Raw genomic sequence first — 21,574 nt, 5'->3', positions numbered from 1 at the left:
CAAAGTAACTCTATGTAACTTTGTGTGAATAGCACATAACAAAACATCAAAACATGAGGTGATAAGAGAACTGGGTTTCTTATTCTTTTGCACTGATTTTGTGCCATTTTCTACTCATCAATATAAAAAAGTTATTTTTATCTTCTTATTTGCACTGTAGATTCAGCATTTGTCTGCCAAAAAAACCCAAAAAACCAACAGTAATTGCATTATTTCCTTGGTAATAAATCCAAACTCTGGTTGAATTCCAGTAACAGATCCAATTCCATAGTAACACAAATGTAGAAAAATCATTTAATCATTTCACAGGTGCCAGCTGGTTGAGGTTGAACCCAGCTGACAGCCAGCACCGTGCAGCCTTGGTCCCTCCACACCCTCCCTCCACTGGTGGGGAGGAGAATCAGAAAGAAAAGGTAGATCTCTTGGGTTGAGAAACAATTTAATAACTGAGAAAAAATATTACTATAATAATATTATGCTAATAATATTAATTATAAGGAGAAAGAGGAAGAATTTAACAGGACTCAAGACAAGCAAGTGTGCTTTGCACTACGGTTTCCCACCACCTGCTGACCAATGGCCTCCCAGTTCCTGGACAGCAATCAGTCCCTTCCTGGGTAATTCCCCTCAGTTTGTATAGTGAGCATGAAGCTCTGTGGTGTGGAATATCCCTTTGGACAGTTTGGACCAGCTGTCCCAGCTGTGCTCCCCCCCAGCTCCTGGTGCAGCTCCTCACTGGCAGACAGGAGCCGCTGAAGAGTCCTTGACACAGGGTGAGCACTGCTGAGCAGCAGCCAAAACATCAGAGTGTGATCAGCATTATTCTCATCCCAAATCCAAAACACAGCACTGTGCCAGCTTCTAAGGAGAAAATTATCTCTGTCCCAGCAGAAACCAGGACACAGTTCTAAGACTAAACTTACTGAAGTGAGTTTCTGAAGAATTTTTAGATCTGTGACTAAAAGAGGCAGAAGAAAAGAACCAACCTTAGCTTGCCTTGTCAAGCCCAAATTTGAAAATTTCTTTCAGCTATGGTTTCATGACCTGTCAGAAGTGAAGTAAATACAAATAAAATACTGTATGCAGAAATCCAAAACATCAATTAAATAAACCATTTCTCTGAAATAGTTATAGAATGCCTTTTGAATAGGAAATATCCTTTTTTAGTCTTCTGTCTTGAAACAATAATAGTGTAATATATTTATCCAAAGTAAACACACTCAGTTTTATGAACTCCCATGTTTAGTAGAAAATTATTCTCTTTTCAAAACTTTGATGACTAATTCCTTTATTAATTAGTCTAACTGAATCTTTTATGGGGATCTCTTGTTGTGAATGACAACTCCCTTCACACATGCTAATGGGGCTAATGAAATGAGACTTTCTCATAAATAATAAATGTGTTCAGAATCAAGAAGGACTGTTCATTTGATCATCAGAGGCTTAGACTCTGTTACTGCATGCTTAGACTGTAGTACATTGAGAACCTAATTTGGGCTCTTTTTCATCATGGATCCTTCATCTGGAAGAGAACAAGAATTTTGTTACTGTATTAGGATGCCCAGTAATGAAGAATTTGCTCTCCTGAATTTCAGTGTTAAAATTGCTACTTCCTGGGTTTTCCAGGAATTAGAAGATGCAGGCACACCTGAGGAAAAAGTAAACAGTGCTGGAGAAGAGAATTTGACTCTCAGAATAAAAGAGCTGGAAAAGTCAAGGGAAAAACTGAAAGGTGTTCTAGAGGACTGCGTGGAGTCAAATTCCATCCTGAGAAATAGGTAAATGAAAGGGGGGGTTTGCATTAAAATTTATTGTTATGTGACAAATGTACTCTTCACTTTGCCCTGTGTACTGGTTGTCAAATGATACATGCAGAACCAGAAAAAAGAAAGACTTTCTGTGGTTTTAGAGTGTTGGAGAAGATTCATGTGTATATCGTATATCTGTCAGAATAGAAATGCAATAATAATTTTTTAAGAATTATTATTTAAGTAAGATTTACAGCATGGTCTAGCATATTGTTACAAATAACCAGGCGGCTTTCTCAGGATGTTTCATTCCTAAATATTCATATGATGCAAATTCTGTTTGTCAAGTATATTCCTTTCCTTTTAAAATAAGATTTAATTTGGAATTTCGTGTTGTAAAAAAAGTTCCTTTTTTCAGAAAGCTTCATCTAATTTAGTGTGTCAATGCTAACCATTTACAGTAGATGAAGGTGCCATTATGCATTAATTATACATTTGACTAGAATAATAAGGTTTTGATAGTCAGCACTGTTCTAAAGAATAGAAAAGTTAAAAAGAATAGGAAATATAAATTACATTAAAACATTTATTTGTATAATTTTTAATTGCTTTGAATCAATCAAGGAATTTTGTCAGAAATAGTTTAATAATGGGATTTTTTCCAAAATAATAATCTTTTAAAAATTATTTTTATATCACACTTCATACCATTTGACTAGCAACAGGCAAAGCAAACCTGTATTTTGTCAAAATCCATCTTTGTGGACAAAGTCAATACAATTATGCACTGTAGGTTTAGTACCCACTGAAGGCCTGTTACAAGTAAGATATTTTCAATTCAACCCCTAAAACAGAGGTACTTGTAGGTTGCCCGTAATGTTAATTTTGATGGGAAGCATTTACTGTCATAAAAATTGAATTTCACTGACTGTGAACCTGCCATAATCCTATGATCAGGCACATGCAGAGACTGAAGTGTTGTGGTTGTCTTTATGGTGAGTTGTTATTTCATATAGCATGGTAAACTCCATTGATCAAAAATCTTGTACATGTGTTTGCTTATGGTATTCTTATTAAGTCAGCAGAAAGGTATTCTTTAACAGTTTTGACACTCTCCAGTATAATGTGCAAACCCCAGCAGACTTGTTAGGAATTAACAATTTGTTATATTTGTTATATTAGTGATCAAAAATTTGTTACTATTTTGTTTTTGGGAGACAAATACAAAAAAAAAAAAAGATAAATTGATTTATTGCTTGTGACTGCTTATCCATCTGGAACTGTGCTGTGGTATTTACTTAGCAAAAATGTTCATTCTTGTTATCACAGGATGAAAGAGCTGGAGCTGTCACACAAAACACTTCTTGTGAGGATTGATCAACTTTGTGTGAAGCTGGACCGGGTTGAAAATGCCAATCTGCGCATTAAAGGGAAACTGCAAAGCATTCAGGAGGACCTGATCCACTTGGTGAGGGGATGTTGTTTCAAATGACCTAGTTTATTTCCTCTTTGAGGTACTAATTTATAAGTCAAGCTCATCTCCAGTGACCTCTGTTTTAAAGCAATAAATGGTCTCAGCCTTTCTCTTTTGCTACAACCAAAGAGAAATCAGAAGAATTTTTGGATTTTTTTTTTTTTTTGCCTCCCAGCTTTCTATTTCTCTGTTGTTTTTGATAGCACTGCTGTTAATTCTCTCATTCAGGCCCTTGATTAAATTTATGCTCCCCCTTCTTACTTTCTCCCTAGGACCTGCTCAGTGTACTCCTTCTTAGGTCAGACTTTTATCTTTCTAGCCCCATACAACAGGCATTTTTACCTAGTTTGCTCATTTGATGGATCCATGAAAATGGAGAAAGAATGAAAGGTTTTCAGGAACAGGCTTCAATGCAACAATGTCTTTCAATTCTGTTTATCATAAGATATCCTTACTTTTTCTCAGCATTTTAGGTCAAAGTTGAATACTCTAACAGGTATTGTGTGGCAAGATTCACAAGAATGAGGAATAGTCTCTGCTTTTGTAATTAAAAGTGAAAACTATTTTTCAAAACTCGGGAAGCTTAGATATATATTCCCATCAAGAGTTAACAAAACAAAATATTGGCCCACATCTACCTGACTTTTCAGCCTAGTGTTCCTTCTGACCAGTCCTAGGAAAGTACTGACGATCAAAATGACTGATCTAAAGAAGTCCTTGAAAAAACCAAAGTCATTCCTTCATGTCTCTGTGCCTTCAGTCTTGCTTCAAAGTTGCTGCAATGTCCTGTGATTCTGGTGGCTTTTACTCTGCTCAAAGCAAGGGCAGTACTGGACTCATGAAAGCCTCTCCTGCCTTTCACTGGCATCTTTCACCTCCAAGTCTCTGTGTTCAAACACACTGTAGTGCAAAGGAAAATGCCAAAGTCTTTCTCAAAGTGTTTCAAAAGGCATCTGTTCCTTTCCCCTTTTTCAGCAGTCTTATAAGAGGAGCTGACAGATGACAGGTGTAGTGAAGAGCAATGGGAAAAATCCTGGGCTCTGGAAAGGGTGTGTCCTGTTTTCTAAAACAGCACCACAGCTCCTCTGCCTGTAACACCCCAGTGCTACAGTACTGTCAGTGTTAAGGATCTCTTACTCTATAAATCAGAGCTGGATATTTGAATTACAGTTCTAAGGTTTAATTTGGTTTAATATGTACTTTAGAACATTCAAAAATGTGTTTAAAAGATTCCTTTATATCATGTAGGAGCAGATGTGGATGAGTTTGTTTTATTTGGTTCCCACTGAGATGTTTTGGTGATGTTTGGTGATGGCTGAGATGTTTGGTGATGGCTGAAATTACAAAGCAGGTTATTTTTGCTCTAAATCCAGCATTTTACTTGCTTTAAAAAAATTCTACTTGTGTCATTCATGAGCTTTCAGAAAACAAGGGCAGAATTATCACTAAATTAAGAAAAATTATAAGTGAACAGTTATTAACAGTTGTTAACTGTATTCCTTACTGAAATGATAGGTTGGAAGCCAAAAGAAGTCAGAGAAGAAGCACAAGGAAAAATTGCATTGGCTTCAGGAGCAGCTGAAGACAAAAGAGGATGAAATAAAAAGCCAGTCAGAATATTTTGAGCACTACAAACGAAGGCAGAGACAACAGACAGCAGTCCTGAGAAAAGGGACTGTCACCTTCAGGATGAGGTGTCTAGGCTGGAAAAGCAAGTCCTAGATCTTAATGCCCATATTGCTCTTTTGACATCCAAGTTAGAAGAGGGAATGGTGCAGCACCTCCGGCAGAAGCTGCAGTCAGTGTGCAGTGCGACTCAGGGCTGTAAAGACCCTGGAAGGGAAGAAATGGAATGGAAGACTTGTATTGAAAATGTGGAGCATGATTTGAAAAGCCACCTTAAGGCATTTCAGCAAAACCTGAAGTTCTTGAGGGAAAAAGAAGAGAACACTAGAAGAGAACAGGCAGACCTGCTGACTGAACTGCAGTGCTCTCAGAACACTGAAGACTTTCTCAGAACAAAATTGGAAGAATCTCACCATCATGTCTATAGTTTAAAATTATCTGTAATCAAGCTACAGGAAAAGTTGGAAGAGCTTTTAGATGAAAATAGAACTTTAAAAGATGAAGGTACTATGAAGTTGAAAGAGAAGAAAGAAAATTACTCAGAACTTACAAGATTGGTGGATGGGGACAACAGTGTTAATCTGGTGAGTCAACTGGTAAGTAAAAATAATGCAAAATGTAATTAGTTTTTATCTTTGTATCACCCCTGGATTACACCTGTCATTAGAGGTACAATCAAGATGCAAGTGTGAGGCTGTATCCTGCCTGATTTTTTTTTTTTATTATTGTTTATTCATTAGTTCTTTCCACTGTCTCTTTCACACCCTGTAGATTGCATCAGAGCTTTTTTTTGTGCACATTGAGGACCCTCAACAAACCTTTTTTCCTTAACCTTTGAAGTGATGTGCTCACAGCAAAAGGTCTCAATCTGAATGAGATTGGCACTAAAAGCAGCGCCCAGAACTTCTGAGACCTGCCTTGTGGACACCCCTCAGTGGAGGAGGACACAAATGGTTGGATGAGTTTTTGCATGTTATTCATGCCCAAATGCTGGAGCAAAAAACACTCTTGACAATAAATGTTGTCTCTGAGATTTTCTGGATGATGGTAAACAAGGGAAGATGGAGGCAGCATTCATGACAAATGAGCTGAGCCAGTCTGTGGTTTGTGGCTCTGCAGCATTGTGATATGCCCTGAATACACTGAATGGGACTTGTTTGCTTTGAGCATTTCACCCCAGCATTGCATGGGAAAGCTCTGCTCATGCTGTAATATGGCATTCAGCTTCTGCCAATTCATTTTGCTGACAAGGAACAATTATTTTCACAGTGTGGACTCAAACAAAGTTTTATTCTTCATGCACTGAGGTGCAGGGTATTTTTATTGAGACTTTAAATAAAGTGAGATCAGCTATGCCTCACACTCATTCAGATTGTGACCTGATATCCCAAGAACTCTCCTGATTTTAACTGCAGCTAACCAAGAGGCAATGGGCATGAACAAAACCCTTTCATATTGGAGGTCAGTCAGACTGTGAGTACTTCCAGAACTGGGAGAAGCTAGAGAGGATCTTGTATCCATAAAGCTAGAGGAAATATAGACCTTTTTCTTTAACCTGGTAGTGGAATGCACTTTTGCAGGCCTGGTGATTTTATGCCATCAGTGATTCTAGATCCCAAAGCAGTGAGCTCCACGAGGTCTCTGTGAGAGAGTGGTGAGATCATCCTGCAGTAACCAGCAGCACGTCGTGACCTCTGAGGAGAGCTCAGAGCTGCAGCTCACCCCACATGTCTCTGGAGCTGCCCCAAGGTGGCAGAAAGACCAGCTGCTTACCATGAACCATTGCTATCTATAATCACTTTAACTGTTGTATTCACTTTTCCTTGGGAACGAAGAATATCATTTGAAAATATTTTAAGATCCTTCTTGAGGGACTTGCACTGAGTTGTAAACAGGTATAACAGACAAATGCACTATGAGGTACTGCACAGCTAAAGTCAAGAGGAGTGAGGCCTTTCAGAGCCAGAGAAGTAGTGAAGAATTACTATTGGTTTGATAAAATTGAGAAAAGGAGAAAAAAAAAGAGCTATTTAAAGATGGGAAAGCAAGATACACAATTGAATAATTGCCTGAGACCAATCCAGAAGTCTTCAAGAAACAGTCTTGAAGAAAAGTCTTCTTTCTATTTTGTACTCTAATAAAAGCCTATTTTTTCCTCTACAAGAAGCTTTCTGACCATTTGTTTTTGAAGTATTAACTTACATTTCTGGTGTCATAGGAGACTAGAGTCTCAGTTACCCAGTCTTTGGTCTAAATGAACAGGCCCTAATTTTACTTTACTCTGCTGCAGAGTGGATAGTGTTCTTTAAATACTGTGTATAGAATCAGCAGCATTAAATCCTGTGCCTTCTGCATTTCTGATTGTCTCTTCCTCCTATTTTGGTACTGCAAGTACACTTGCATTTTTCTAGTAGAAAATGACTTGATATAGCAGGGGAAAAAAATCAGTTTCTATGATAAAAGGAGGAGGGAGACATCTGGTGTTTTTTCTGTAAAACTGAAAAGGGTTTTCCCCCCTTATCTGGAGTTTTACCAGCATGTATTAAAATAGAATTTCTCAGTCTCAGCACCTTGATCTTGTAGTATTTAAGCCAAAACAGTTACAAGAAAAATCCTATTTGATCTCATCATACTCCATCAACACCTATAAGACTGAGAAATTGTGTGCAATACAAGATCGAGTTAGATTTAGCACCAAGAGGTGAACTGCATCTCATGGTGAAGTGTAGTCTCCAAATAAATCTTGTGGAAAACTTGAATTTCCAAACTCAGCATCCTGTCTGCAGTATTCCAGTTGCAGTACATGCCTGAATGAGAAATGAACATACACCAAAAAAAGCAGCTTGTGGCTGTGTGTTGACTTATCAGTTTCTACATGTGAGCATTAGGGGGGTCTGTTGAAGGTGAGGGAAAAGTATGGAAAAACCAAGCAATGAATCTTTCTGCAGCTTCCACATGACAGCTGAGGTCTTGATTTCTCAGTGTGATGTTTTGCCACCCGAGCCTTGTGTCTTATTCATCATTTTGTGTAACTTTCTTTTCACAGTACCCACATTTAAATCAAGAGTTGATATCTGTAAAGAAATAAATTAAAAGGTGCAGGAAATGAATGATTGTGTTTCAGGGAATTGGCATTAGTTTCAAACAGGTTGCACAGAGAGGTTTTGGATGCCCTGCCCCTGGGAGTGTTCAAGACCAGGCTGGATGGGGCCTGAGCAACCCGGTCTGGTGGAAGGTGTCCCTGCTCATGGCAGGGTGGTTGAAGCTAGATGACCTTTAAGATACCTTTCAACCCAAACTATTAGTTTATTAGTTTCTATTCTATTAGTTGATATTACTGAGAAAATAAGGGAAGAAATCTTGGAAGTGTTGTGGTTTCCACTTAAGTGCCTCCCAGTCAAGATCTTTTGATAGAGCACAACAATGAGGCAGCTGACTTGGGTTGAAATAAAAATTATTCTCACTGGTGGTCCTGTGGAAAATCAGCAGCCTTTTCTGACTCACTAGGAACTGAAGACTTAGAAGTCATTGTCTTTCCATGCATATGTAATTTTAAAATTGTGGCTCAGCGCAAAGTGATCAGATTTATTTTCTTCTGGCTTTTGATGCAGAGCACTGCAGGAAGACAAAAGTGCCTGTGTTGTCTTGGTTTCTGTGGTGTAGCTGTTTTGGTTGCTGTCTCAATGATGTGTTTTTGTTGAGACAGTCAAATCTGATTCTTCTGTTTACTGAAAATGAGCACAGTGCATGTGAAATGTGACCTGCTGTTATCAAGCAATAGGGATATCTGCTTTGCATCAGGAAGTGTCAAAATTTTCAAATTCAATCAGGGACTCAACATAAATGTCAAAAACAGAATATGAAATATGCAATTAAATTATCAATGGAAAAACAAAATTTTGTTCAGAATGGTTATTCCACTTGGAGTTCTTCCAACCTAGGAACAATTGTCTTTGTAGCTGGGCACTGAACTATTAGTCTTATTCCCTACTTGATTGGACTGTCTTTCATCTTTGTTGATGACCATATAATTTAGCCACTGTTTCACCTGTGATCTGACATATTATGTGCTTGTGACTCAGATTTTCTTCCTTAATGCTTTGTAAAGTATGAAGGGAAAACTAAAGGAAAGTTTATGGTTACAGCTGGAAATGTTGTGAATTGTTAAAAAAAATTATTTACTGGAAAATGTTGAAATAAGAAAATTGTATGAAACAATAGCAGTTCTAATGAAATAATGGGTCTTTTGAATGTAAAATAGCAAAGGAAATTTATTTGCCTGTTTTTCATATCACAAACACCTGTATATATATATATATATATAACCTGTGGGTTTTTTCCTTCTCCACCCCTTTCCTATTAAGAATGGAGATCTAATTCAGGATGAAGTTCAGAATCCAAAATGGAGGGCAGTCTTGGATTCACTCAGAAGCAGAGCTACTCAAACTCCAGTTGTGCTGCTACATGATAAAGAGTCTGGTATGCAAAGAAATCTGACTTATTCCTTTCATTTCCATGCCAATAAAGTGAAGATGATTTCATTCATGGTGTGTGTATGACTTAAAAGGTGTAAACCTTTTGAAAATCCTCCTAATCTGTAAACTGTATCTGGGGAAGATGAAATGATAACTGTTTACCACTATTCAGATATGAGCTTTCACAAGAAATCCTAGAACTTTCAAGAAACTACAGAGGTGAGGGGGTACTTTGTATGTTCTGGATGAAGTATAGTATTTGGGAATGCCATGCAGCAGACAGATTTGCTCTTCAGACCAAACAACATGAAAGCTCTTTTCTTGGCAGATTATATCAGGTAAATTCTTCCAACATAAATTAATGGGAATTTTATAGCAAATTTTAGTGTATGTAAATGCAGACCTGCACTGAGTAATTTTAACCTGTAAATTTAATCCCTAAGTTTTTACCTGCCCACTGTAATGAAATGTATTTTCCATTTCTAAATGCTTTGGGAACTGGAAACCGTGAACCCCAAATACACCTTGGTTTAGGCCTCGATATTTATGGGATTTTTATGAAGCTCATTTTCGTGTCTAACATCATGCTTGTATCTGAATCAGTGGTGATGTATGCTGCTGGTACAGAAGGCAATTTTAAGCATTCTTTCACTAAAATATTTTGCTATTCAGAACATCTGCTCTGATGGCTTTGGGTTTGCTTTTTGGGTAACTATCTGGGAGTGACATTACATTTACCAGTGCTTTACCGTAACAGAAACACCAGCCTGTAGCTGTGAGGGACTAAAGCAGATGGAGGAGCTACCAGAGGACCTTGTACCAGTTTTGGAATGCAGTTCCAGTGGCTTTGTGAAATTTGCTGGTCTAGCTGAGACTGAGCAGGTGAGAAGAAAAGTAACTGCTGTTCTTGCTATCTTTGTGCACAGGGAGCATGTGAAATTGGAGAGAAAATGAAGAGTTGGTGTATTTAAAGGTGAATATAAAAGTAGCTTTAAATTATAGCTACTACAGATGCTTTACAAGGTGAATACAGATGTGCACTAAGACAATGGTTGTCTTACTCATACCTAATTTCTAAAATTACTCTTGTTGCAAGTCTTTAAATAATTTGAAAACCCTTTGTATGGAAATATTTTCCTCATTGATCTGTAATCAAGTATTTTGCGTATCAAGGAAAAAAAAATATGATTAGTAACATACTGTAGCATTATTTTTCAACTTGAAACATTTCTCATTTGCTGTCATTAGGTCACCCTTGGACCACGGAGGGCAAATACTCTAGAGGACAGTTTCACTTTGCTCAGGTGTACCCCAAGTCATCATGCAGCAGGACTGCTTCCCCCTTGTTCTGAGAAGTTACCCAGTGATGAGACAAGTAAGGAAACCAAAGATGAGGAAACCTTTTGTCTCTTGAAGGAACACACTGTAACTCCACCAGTGAAGACATTCCCTGCTTCTGTGGTTGAAATCTTAATGAGGAAGAAGCTCCAACTGACCTTGTTTGAACCTGGAAGATGTAACATAGCAGCTTTCACCACTGAGAAGAAAGTGAGGAATTTGAGTTTCTGTGAGACAAATACTAATCTTTGGTCTGATGGCCTTTGCATTGTTGCAAAAGGAGGATTTTATGACAGAGCTACTGAATTTCTTCATGAAATGTTGCCTTCCACTGTGGCTGAAATTTTCACAACATCTCTAGAAGAATGCAACATGGAAAAACATTGGGGAAGCAAGCAAATTCTGCCAGGAAGTGCAAGTGAAAAAAAATGTCTGGATAAAGATGTGGATGATGAAAAGTATCACCAAAAAATCTTTACAGGGAGAGCTGAAAGAGAGGAAATACAGAACGATGAAGCCCAACAACAACAGGTGACCTGTGATCTTGAGGAAAGTTCCAAAGTTTCCTACAAAACTGAATTATTCAGTCGTGGGAAGCCAGGTGTGGTAGCCAGAGAGAGTCTCCATAGCATGCAGGGTGCCCAAAGTTTACCTGTTGATTCCAAAGCCTTTAAAAAGTGTTTTCGAGGGAGTCCTGAACGAATGGAGAAAGAAGAAAAGACTTCAGAAAACTGCATCCCTGATGTGAATAGAGGATGTAATGGAGAAGACGTAATTGAAATGGAAGCAAAAGGAAAGCAGACTCAGAAACCAACTCACCAAACAAGCCCCACCAGCAATATCAGCCTGAAAAAAAGGAAAGATCAGACCTTGAAACTCCATGAACCAAATAAGGATTTCTCATGTCAAAAAATAGCTGCTAAAAATGTGCAACATGAATACTCTCAGAATTTTTTTCCATCAGATGAAGAGAGATATCCACTTAAATTGCTGTTTCCTCTGCAAGAGAGGCCTGTGTGCATAAGCAAACAATTCCAGCCAAGGAAAAGTTTTTATAAGTGTTTCTGTCCTCTATCAACCTGGGAAGCTGGAAATGAATGTAATGTGAGAATATCTGTACTGGAAAAAGCAGTGGCTGCGTGTTCTCAGAGGATATTTCTGCTGATGCAAGAGAATGAGAATTACGCCAAAAAAGTCAGCATATTACAACAGGAGAATGACAAATATGCTCAGATGATGTGTGCCCTGGAAGAGGAGATGGATGCATATTTTCAATATGTTTTAGCAGCAGATGAAGCTAACGTTGTTTCATTCCAAAACTTACTTAATGAGAAAGAAGTTGCAGATGGGTGTTATGATAACCTCACAGGAGAAAGCACCATGACCCCAGGAACATTTTTAGTTGCAACTTTTTCCAACAATCTCTCATATGCTGAAGAGAAAAACAGGAATTCTGAAAAAGACTCATGGACAATTGCACCAAATAGACTTCATGGGAGTGCTCTATCCCTGAATGGAAGGAAAATGAGGTACTTCCAGCTGCTTTCTGACCTGAAAGAAGAAAGAAGCAGGTGCTTCAAAGAAATGGCTAAATTATTACAAGACAAGGAGAACTGTGTAGCAAAATATAATGAATTAATGCAAGAGAGAAAGAGAAATTTACAAAGAATAGCTCTTTCAGAAGGCGAAAAAGAAACTTTGTTGGCACATTTGGCAGAGATAAAGTGTGAGCAAGACAAATACAGGACCTTAGTTTCAGAACTCCAAGACTGCAAAACTAGCTGTTATCAAACCATTTCTGACTTGCAGGAGGAAAAACATGTACTGCAAAGAAAGATAGACAGAATCAAGCAAGAAAGTTCAGAACGGCTTGATGAACTTCAGAAAGCAAATACAAACTTTATTTTAGAAAATAAAAATTTAAAAGAGTTAATGTCTTCTTTGGGTTTCACCTATGAAGAGCTGAGAAAAGAGGAAAGTATAGGAACAAACAAAAATATCGTAAAACTAAAAGAAGAAAGTCAACAACCTGGGCTTAAGCCAAAGAAAGTTGAAACAGCATGTAGTGTAACACAAACTGAAGAACAGGGAGTTCTGGCTGTAGATCCTTCAGATTATTCTGGGCAAAAGGTAAATAATAACAGTAAGGAATGTTATTGAGCAAGATCTTCTAAAGAAAGGGAGATACAAATGTCAATTGGAGGGCAAATCTGAGTGATGGAGGAAACTGTAGCCTCTAACATGAGCTGAGGTGCTAAAGTTAACTTTGAAATAGAAGGCAAAATGCCAGAGGGGGGTTGTTTTTGAATGTTGTATTTGAGAATGTTAAAGTGATACACCAAGCTACAAAGTTAAAAATTAGTACTTAAAAGACTGCACTGTTCAGGCTTTTAAAAAAATTATTTATGCTATTGCAAGAGTAAAAGCTTATACAACAAGCTTTTATTCTACTACAAGTTCTCCTAACAGAAGGTAACTTTTTATATTGGTGAAAATATCATGTTTTGGTGAAAAGTGTGCACATGATAATTTATTTTTTTATTTGGTCTACTTTTGTTTTATTGTTTTGATGTATATGAAGCATATCTCTAAAGACAGGATCTTTAGTTGTGGTGGATTTCTTATCCATGTTTTTCCTCTGTAGCCATGTATCTTACCCCACAGTGAATTTCTGTGGATGTTACTATGTAATTATAAATGCAGAATTACTACTTCACTTGAGAATAGTCAACAGCAAAATACTTATATGTAATTCCTTGATTTTATGCAATTTTTTGTAGTAGTTTAAGAGGAAACCATCTATTGTTCTATGAAAGACTGGGTGCCATTTGGTACAGGTGAGAGGAGTCATCATGTCTTTTTGTCTACTCAGGGCAGCATGTTTGAAAGCTACAGTATGATGAAAGAGCAGGTCAGAAAGGTGGAAGAGCAACTAAAAGTACAGCAAAAGGAATTAGAAAAATCTAAAAAAGAGGTAAGCTTCTACTCTGATGTACTTCTGAGGACCAAATTTGTTTTTTTTCTTGTGTTTTCTTTCATGTCTGTCTTCTTTCTGCCAGGCTCTAGCACTTTCACAAAACAGGGAAGTCTCTGATCTAGAGAACCTAAATGTTCTCTGATCTTTGAGTGATGAATGTCACAGTCACTCTTGGTTGGCCAGACATCAAGTGAAGCTGCATTCCTGCAGCACACTGTGCCAGAGGCTGGGTGTCCTGATAGAGGCACACACAACAACCTGCCCACTCTGGCATCTCTGGGCAGCTGCTTCCCTCCACACCACTGGGAATGAGGAGAAGGAGAAGGCAGTGGAAGCACTGAGGGTTGCTGCAAAGCTGGATTGAAAGCAGTTTTTGAGAGAGGAGCCAGATCACTGTCAGGGGCTTGCTGTACCCAGAGGCATCGCCAGGCGTGCTGCCCCTTCTCCCACAGCTGAGTAGCCAACACCAAGTCCAGCAACACCTTCTCAGAGACTTCCCAGTGTGGAGGGGTAGCTCTGTGCCTGTGTGAGGTAAATCTGCACTTTTGACACCATCCAAGGAAGCTTTCAGTGTTGTGCCTTTCCAAACGCACCAGATGTTCACATTGCTATTTTTTATTAGTCAATCTCCACTCCATGCACATCTAAGCAGAATGTTTTGTTTTTATGGCAGGAATATATTTATGGGGTTGTAACAGGCATCACTCACATGCCCTGTGGACAAACCATTGGCAGCAGCAGGTGTGTTGAGTATGTAAAAGAAAAATTGCAAGGGTGTTTTTGTGGTGGTTGTATGAATTTATTCTCCTTTGACAGCTGCTTTATAAGATTTCCCAGCTTTCAAGTGAGGCAACTGGAATGAAGGGATGGATTTAGATGATGTTGGATGGTTAGACAAGGACTTCTGACCTTTTATTTTGAACATAAAGAGACAGTTTTATTTTTGTTTCTTTTGTAAAATCTGATTAACTTGGGTCATTCTAATCCTTTTGTGTGTTACAAGGACGTTGTGTGTTAAAATACTTTCCTCAGTTTACTTAAAATAATGTGAAACCTTTGCTTCCAGAAGGGAGAAAAAATGATGTATCATACAAAGGAAAGAACTTGCTGTCAGGCAACCAGCTGAGCTATTGAGGAGCTTCTTTGTGGGTTTTGGTTTAGGTTTACTTTTGTTTTCAAAACTACAGTTAATGTGTGTAAGTGGAATGAAGGCAGCCTAGAAAAAAAATAAAAGGTAAGTATACAGAGGGCTTTCTTTCCCCTTCTTTGCATTCTTCATTTTTGATATTTTTGTTTTGATTCTTATACTGAATTAAACACTGCATTGTGCCAGCTACTAAGGAGAAAATTAACTCTGTCCCAGTTGAAACCAGGGCACATTCCTCAAGAAAACCTTTTCCCCCTGCCCAGCTAATAAAAAATTTGCTTTTACTTTGCTCTGAGGGCTTTCAAAGATGTAATCTCTGAAATCATGTGTGCATACATCACAGCTTTTTTAAACTTTATTCATAATATTCAAGGTAGCTTCATGTTTAGAAATAAATTTAAATAATATTTTTTGGCATAGCCCTAGTGAGATATTCTATAGGGCATACTTCTAGAGTTGCATTAATATCTTATGATAACATTGTAGTGTATTGTATAACTTCATTTATTTTAATCAATTTATAACAATTCAAAAGCTATGATGTAGAGAGCAGCCTCAAATCCATGGCTGTAAGCTGGTATTGAGAAAGGATCCCACTGCTGGACTAATTATACTGAGGAATTTTTGTTCTTCCTGTTAGGCTCAGAAGTGGTACAGAGAGCTTGGTTTTGCTGAAACAAGGTATGAAGAAACCAAAACTCGTTTGATGCAGGCTCTCTCAGAACTAGACCACCTTAAACAAGAAGTTGGGGACAAAATGCAGGGAAAGCAGCACTGCAAATTAATGGTATGTATGTAAATGGCATGGAGAAAAGCACGGTCCTTGGAAGGAGGGTTCTGGCTGCAGAAATACCCATTATTGGTATTGGGAATAGATTTAAAGAGCCTCTCCAGGCACTGGAAACTTAAAAGAGAGCAGATGTTGTGCAAGGTAGACCATCTGTCTGCAGAGCAGTCCAGGTTCTGGGCTCTGCATGGGCAAAGTAAACATCTCACTTTTTTGTTTAGGAGGGCTCTTGTTCTGCTCTCTTTAGCCAAAGTCATTTTCAGGTGGCCTAAACGAAAGGTCTTGGAGGAATCTGCAGTGTTTCCAGTATTTGGCCTTTCTGCCCTGATTTCAGGCCTTGAAGCCCTGATTGCTGGATTTGGGCAGGCAAAATGACACTCTGGACAGATGGTGTGGATTAATGTCAAAGTCATTAATGGAGGCATGTGGCCCAGATATGCGTCTCCAAAATCCAGGAAATCTTTCTATCTCACTGGAATGTGTTTATATCACAGAAATTATGGGTTTGTCATAAATTTAACTTTTTTTAATTTTCAGGTGGTTCTCTGTCTTGATACAGGTTTATGTTTTCCACCAAAATAAAGTGTTCTATGGAAAGATTTTTAATTACTGAATAATCTTCTGGAAGCAGCTTTTATAAAGACTTTTCAGCTAACCCTGTAATTATTTTTGCCCTCCTTAACTAGTGAGCTGCAAACAAGTAATATGCAGTTTCTACTAGGTGGAAAAGAACATTTGTAGCAAGCTGCAAATATTTGCAGATTTGTTTTGAACGGGTTGGATAAATATGGCTTTAGCAGAAAATAGAAACAAATTCTGGAAAATATAAGGATTCTGAGGCCAGTTCAGTTGCCTAAATGTCACTGTTTATCCCAGTTAAAGGCCTTAGGGCATCCTAGGTGTACGTAGCCAGGAAGTCCTAGGCAGTTATTTCATATTAGCTTGTACACCCTACATAGCACTATGAGCTGGTGTTTGGACAGCTGAATTCAGACTTTTAAATGAAAAATTTAAAAGATTTTTCATGTCATTCTGATGTATTGGCATGTAGCATCCTAATACAATAGAATCTATTTCAAGCAAGAAGAAATGCCCAAATTGTTTGAAAATAAAAATAAATGTGTCACGTGTTTTGTTTAAGCTAGCAGATACGATTTTGGGTGCATTTTTGGGAAATGAGCTTTAATCCTTTGTTTAGGGACAGTCTGGGGAAATTAGTATTTATTATGTTGGTCAGTGAAGTAAGATGTTAATTATGACTCACATGGAAATAAAATTCACAGGCCTTGACAGAATATTTTTATACTGGAAAAAGAGCAGGTCAGCCTTTCTCTATAAAACCCTGCCACTTTTAAATCCCTCCAACAACCTATGTTTTCAAATTAGTGTTTATTGGTCAGTAGGATAGATTTATGCAATACTGTGGTGTGGTTTAGTTCTGACTTCGTGTAGGCTTAGTGTCAAATTTTGGAACACAAGTGTCTCATTCCAGGGTCAAAGATGCAGTCCATGTACTTCATAGAACTGTTTTATCCTTCAGTTGCACTGTTTGATGGCAGAGCTAATTATCTGCATAACTCAAGTCCTTATGTTTTAACCAAATAATATTTATTTTGTTGGCACAATTTAGCAAGTAGTAGAATAGAAAATAGAGTAGTATATCTTAAGAAAGGTCAACTTTATTTCAATAATTCACCTTTAAAATAAACTTCTTAATATACACCAAGCTGTTGGTAGTGGGTTTGTGTGAGGTCTTAAAATATAAGTTTTTCTAGATTAAATAAAAAAAAAAACACAACAACTTTTTGTCACAAAAAAGATCACGATCTACTTTTCTAGCATCATGTTACTCCTGAGGGCAGTTTTGTTGACTGGTGATCCAGTTTTTGTTTTCAGTTACTTTCCACCCTTGACCAAAACTCTTTTTCATTACTCAAAGTAACTAATAATCCCTTATACAGTAAGTCACAGTAATTTATGCTTTCTCCTGTTCTAAGCCTCATTTTTCTGGAACACCTCTTGCTGCAATGCTTGAAAGAAGTGAAGATGTGAGCACTCTGAGCCTAGAACCCAAAGTGTTTGAAATATGCTGTGTTTTGAGTGTGTCTTGTAGAACTTTTTGCATTTCTTATGCAAAAAGGCCCTGCTGCCCAGGGATCCTAGTTATCACCTGAGACTCCATAAGGCTGTCATGATATTATTCATTGCAAGTAAAAGAGAGCCAAGATCATATCTTTGAAGCTTACTGCTAGGACTCTATTTCAGTGAAGTTGCTGACAGGTGAAATATGCTTTAGCCTAGAAGCATTTGGGTGAGTTTTCTGGGATGTTGAGGTGGTGCTGTGGTTGAATTTAAGAGAAATATGGGGGTGAGCAGGAAGGGGGCAGGGTAATATTTGCAGCTTTAAAAATTAATAGAAGAATTTTTCATGGTATGCACACGATAAATAAGGCACAAGGCTTCTCCAGTGAACTCCTGATGACTGTCTGCAAAAAAGGCCTGTAGCAAAAAAGGTCATATTCCTTCTCATTTTCTCACTGAGTTTTCAGACAAACACAGTTCACATGAGAAGAGTTCACATGTTCACATGTTTTTCTTTTTAATGTTTAGGTACCAACTTCAAAAAGTAGTGATCTTGCCAGGTTTTACAAGAATGCAGTGTGTTAAATGCTATGTTTTAGGCTTAGTTACCCTTTGGTTATTTCCCAGTCCCAGCTGCTAGATCCTTCATCCTTCTAGAGCTTGACTACATAAACTATGGTCACTGCAAACTGGGACATCTGACAGAGTGCTCATCATAAATCTTATATGCCTCATTTGTGTGTTGGAACTACAGAAAACTGCTGGTGGTTCAGCCAAATGCAAAAGGAAAGAGGGAACTTCTCTCTGTCTCTAACCTTCACACAGTTGTTTTATTTCCCCATCTTTTTTTCCATAAAGCATCTTCAGTTAGGGAGTGTTTCCCATTTGGTTTTAACATACTTTTTGTGTGGGAGAGAAGATAAGGGAAATACCATGTCATGGGCTCATCCTTGGCCTTTCATCCCTGCAGCCCTGGTCTAATCCATGGAGATGTGTCCAGCTGTTCCTATTGTTCTCTTGACACAAGAGGGAGCCAAAAAGTTTGGTACAAAGCATCCAGCCTGCTCCAGTGCTGTGCACAGAGGACTGGCTTCAGGAGGAGGAGCACTGTGACAGTGACATATTTCTGGTTTAATGTGTGTTGCAGTGATGGGCTGCAGGCAGAGTAATGTGATCTATCAGCTCAGTTTGCTGTTCCCTGTGGAATGGTGCCTTCAGTGTGTTGTAGGCAAGGGTGTCAAAGCCAGAAAGGCTGGGAAAAATTTACTGTGGTGTTGTGCATCAGGGCTGAGTATGAACTTCTCTCTCAGTTGTATCAATGGTTGTAACCATTAAAATCAAAGCATCATTCTGTTTTGCCAGAAAGTTATATGGTTTCACACAGTATATATATAATATAGCATATATAGTATATATTCCTTACATACTGATACTTAGATTATCAGAAATCTTGACCAGCTGTGTGAATCAACTCAACTTTTTTTTTAATATAATAGCCTAAGTGTTTTTCAGGATACTTCCTTCTCCTTCAGATTTGCCTCATTCTAAATCTATATGTTTAATCAGGCAGTGTCACTTGTAGGAGCTGACCTTATGATGCTGACCATCAATCTAAATCTCTCACTACTCCTTTCAATCTATGAGCATGAAATTGGGGAGAAAATAAATTGAGGAGTGGGGGAGGAGGAGTTAAATTCAGAAGCTTCTCTTTCCACTTGCTCTGTATCATGATTATTACATTTAATGTAATAAATTTTATTTTTAGAAATTTTTACTTAAGATCTGATTAGTTTATTAATAATCTTCCAGAACAAATAAATATTTGGGAGAGGGGAATTATCTCTCTGACATAAATATATATAAAAAACAAGGGACATATTACTTCTTGTTGAAGCAGGAGACTGGGAACATCTGAGTTTTTTTGTTACTCACTATGTGACCACAGATGGGTCACTTTGCCCAGTTTCCCCATTTATTAAATCATTACAATAAATATATTTACTTTGAAGAAATGTTGTAGGAATCCATTTCTATACCTCTTCTCACACGGGTCAAGTACTCTTTACATATAAAGAGTTTAAGATTAGTGCAAAATATAAGTGTTAATATGTTAATGAAGTTTTGGCATCATGCATTTGATAACATTGCTTCTTTTTGATGTACAAGGTAAGTAGTTATATTGATTGAGAAGTTTTGTGGTCTAAGACATGATTAAGAATATTTTTGTTGTTTTATACACCTAAATTGAAAATCTGTGTATTTTCTCTCTAGCCTGTGTACACATTGAAGGCTGCCCAGGAAAAAGAGGTGAATAAAATAGCCAGTAAGAGATTAGAGCAGCAAGTGTTGACCTTGAAAGCCCAGCTCAGGGACCAGGCTGCATTACAAAATCAGTTTCATGACTTGCAGAATGAAGTGGAACTCCTTCAGGCTCAGCTATGTGAAAAGGTATAAAATTGTTCTCTTTGTGCTAAATGTGAGCTTAGATGTCAGATTCTACATCTCTCTTTTCAAAGGGGAGAAGTAAAATAGACTTCTTTCCTGGGAATGAATCTGAGGATAGTTAAATGGTTTCCAGGCATATGTACAAGAACTCCTAACTTCAGAAAAATAGGGAAAAGATGTAAACTGCCTGAGTGATCCATGTTATGGAAAAATGATAGATGATCATGAAAATTCAGTCTCTGCTCTAATTAATCTCCATAGTGTAATGCAAGCACAGTGGTGCTGAAATTCTTTACAGAGAATCTCCTTGGCTTAAATTGTCAGGATTTTTTAACATTCACAACTCTCTTTTTCCACTGTATCAGATTATGAAACTCCAAGCTAATTTTGATAGACTTTTCCTAACTTCTTCGGTTCAGCTGCTGGGGTTACACATGAAGAGTTTCAGTTAGACATTTTCAGACAGGTGTGTGGTTTGGATTTTTGTCATAGTTATTCTGATGAGAACCCCCATGTATGCACAAATGCACTGCCACAAGCAGTTTATACACTTGTGCATTATTTTTCACCTGGCAAACCAGAGCAGGTACATTAAGATTTGCAAAGCTGCTGCCTTACAGTGTGACAGCAAAACTGCTGCTGTGAGTGTGGCTACAGCTACTGAACTCTTGGGTGGAAACAAATTCCTCCTAGGACTGCTTTCCCTTAGATTTTGTTTCCTATTGGGACTATATTTTGGAATAGGATAATAGTCACAATGTGAGCCAAACTGGAATGGCCCACCAGGCTCTGAAACAGCTACTAAATGGAATGTTTTCAATAGTGCTCTTTGTTCTTCATAGTCTGAGACAACGAGTAGAACATGCTTCTACTCTGACATACAAGAGATTATTGTCTTCTCCCTACTGGGAACAGGTTTCATTCTACTTTCTCCACAGTAAACCCATCTTGCTACAATTTTGGTTTCTGTTTTGTTGTTGTTTGTCTGTTTGTTTGGTGGTAGTAGTTTTGTTTTGTTTTTCCTAGCCTCATCCTGTGCTGTGGCTTGCTCTAAACCAGTCCTGTAAAGAGGGTTAGTGGCTTCTCCAGGCATGGGTTGGGGGATGTCTCTTAGAACAGTGCTGGTAAAATGAAACTGTTCTGTAGTGTCACATCAGGTGGTAGGTGAGTAAAGGGTGAGATGTGCTGTCCATATACATGGACAAATCTTAGTTGTTCTCTTGCATCAGCAAGATGTGTTGCCCCCTGCCTCATCAAGAGTTGAAAGTCTCCAGTGCAGGGACCTACTGCCAGCTCTTTGTTTGTTCCCCCAGTGCAATGTAAATACATGTTTCCCCTGTCCTGCCTGCTCTGATTCCTCCCAAGCCCACAATTTATTAGCTGAGAACAATGTGACCTTTTTCAGCATACCTGATTTCTCATAAAGGAGGGTTTTTTAATGATGAATATAATATAATTACTGTAAACTTTATAGA

General features: G+C 38.0%; 1 protein-coding gene across 13 annotated transcripts in view; it reads left to right on the top strand.

Annotated features, from left to right (window-relative positions):
- Positions 1–21,574, top strand: part of JAKMIP1 (janus kinase and microtubule interacting protein 1) — a 228,491-nt gene that overhangs the window by 144,900 nt on the left and 62,017 nt on the right. For 5 of the 13 annotated variants that reach the window (XM_054514757.1, XM_054514760.1, XM_054514756.1 and 2 more), the window contains 3 exons: positions 1,596–1,778; positions 3,078–3,216; positions 4,738–4,987. Coding sequence is in view for 8 of the 13 variants with exons in the window: in XM_036383143.1 (XP_036239036.1) it covers positions 4,992–5,444; positions 9,213–9,327; positions 10,081–10,205; positions 10,572–12,791; positions 13,534–13,635; positions 15,426–15,572; positions 19,926–20,102 (3,339 nt within the window). In the remaining 5 variants the exon portion in view is untranslated. Of the gene's footprint in view, positions 1–1,595; positions 1,779–3,077; positions 3,217–4,737; positions 5,445–9,212; positions 9,328–10,080; positions 10,206–10,571; positions 12,792–13,533; positions 13,636–15,425; positions 15,573–19,925; positions 20,103–21,574 lie in introns of those variants that run through there. The other 8 variants (XM_054514754.1, XM_054514753.1, XM_036383144.1 and 5 more) reach the window with 4 other exon arrangements.

Source organism: Molothrus ater, chromosome 4 (genome assembly GCF_012460135.2).
Source record: "Molothrus ater isolate BHLD 08-10-18 breed brown headed cowbird chromosome 4, BPBGC_Mater_1.1, whole genome shotgun sequence".
NCBI lineage: Eukaryota > Metazoa > Chordata > Aves > Passeriformes > Icteridae > Molothrus > Molothrus ater.
This window is presented reverse-complemented; position numbering and strand designations above follow the sequence as displayed.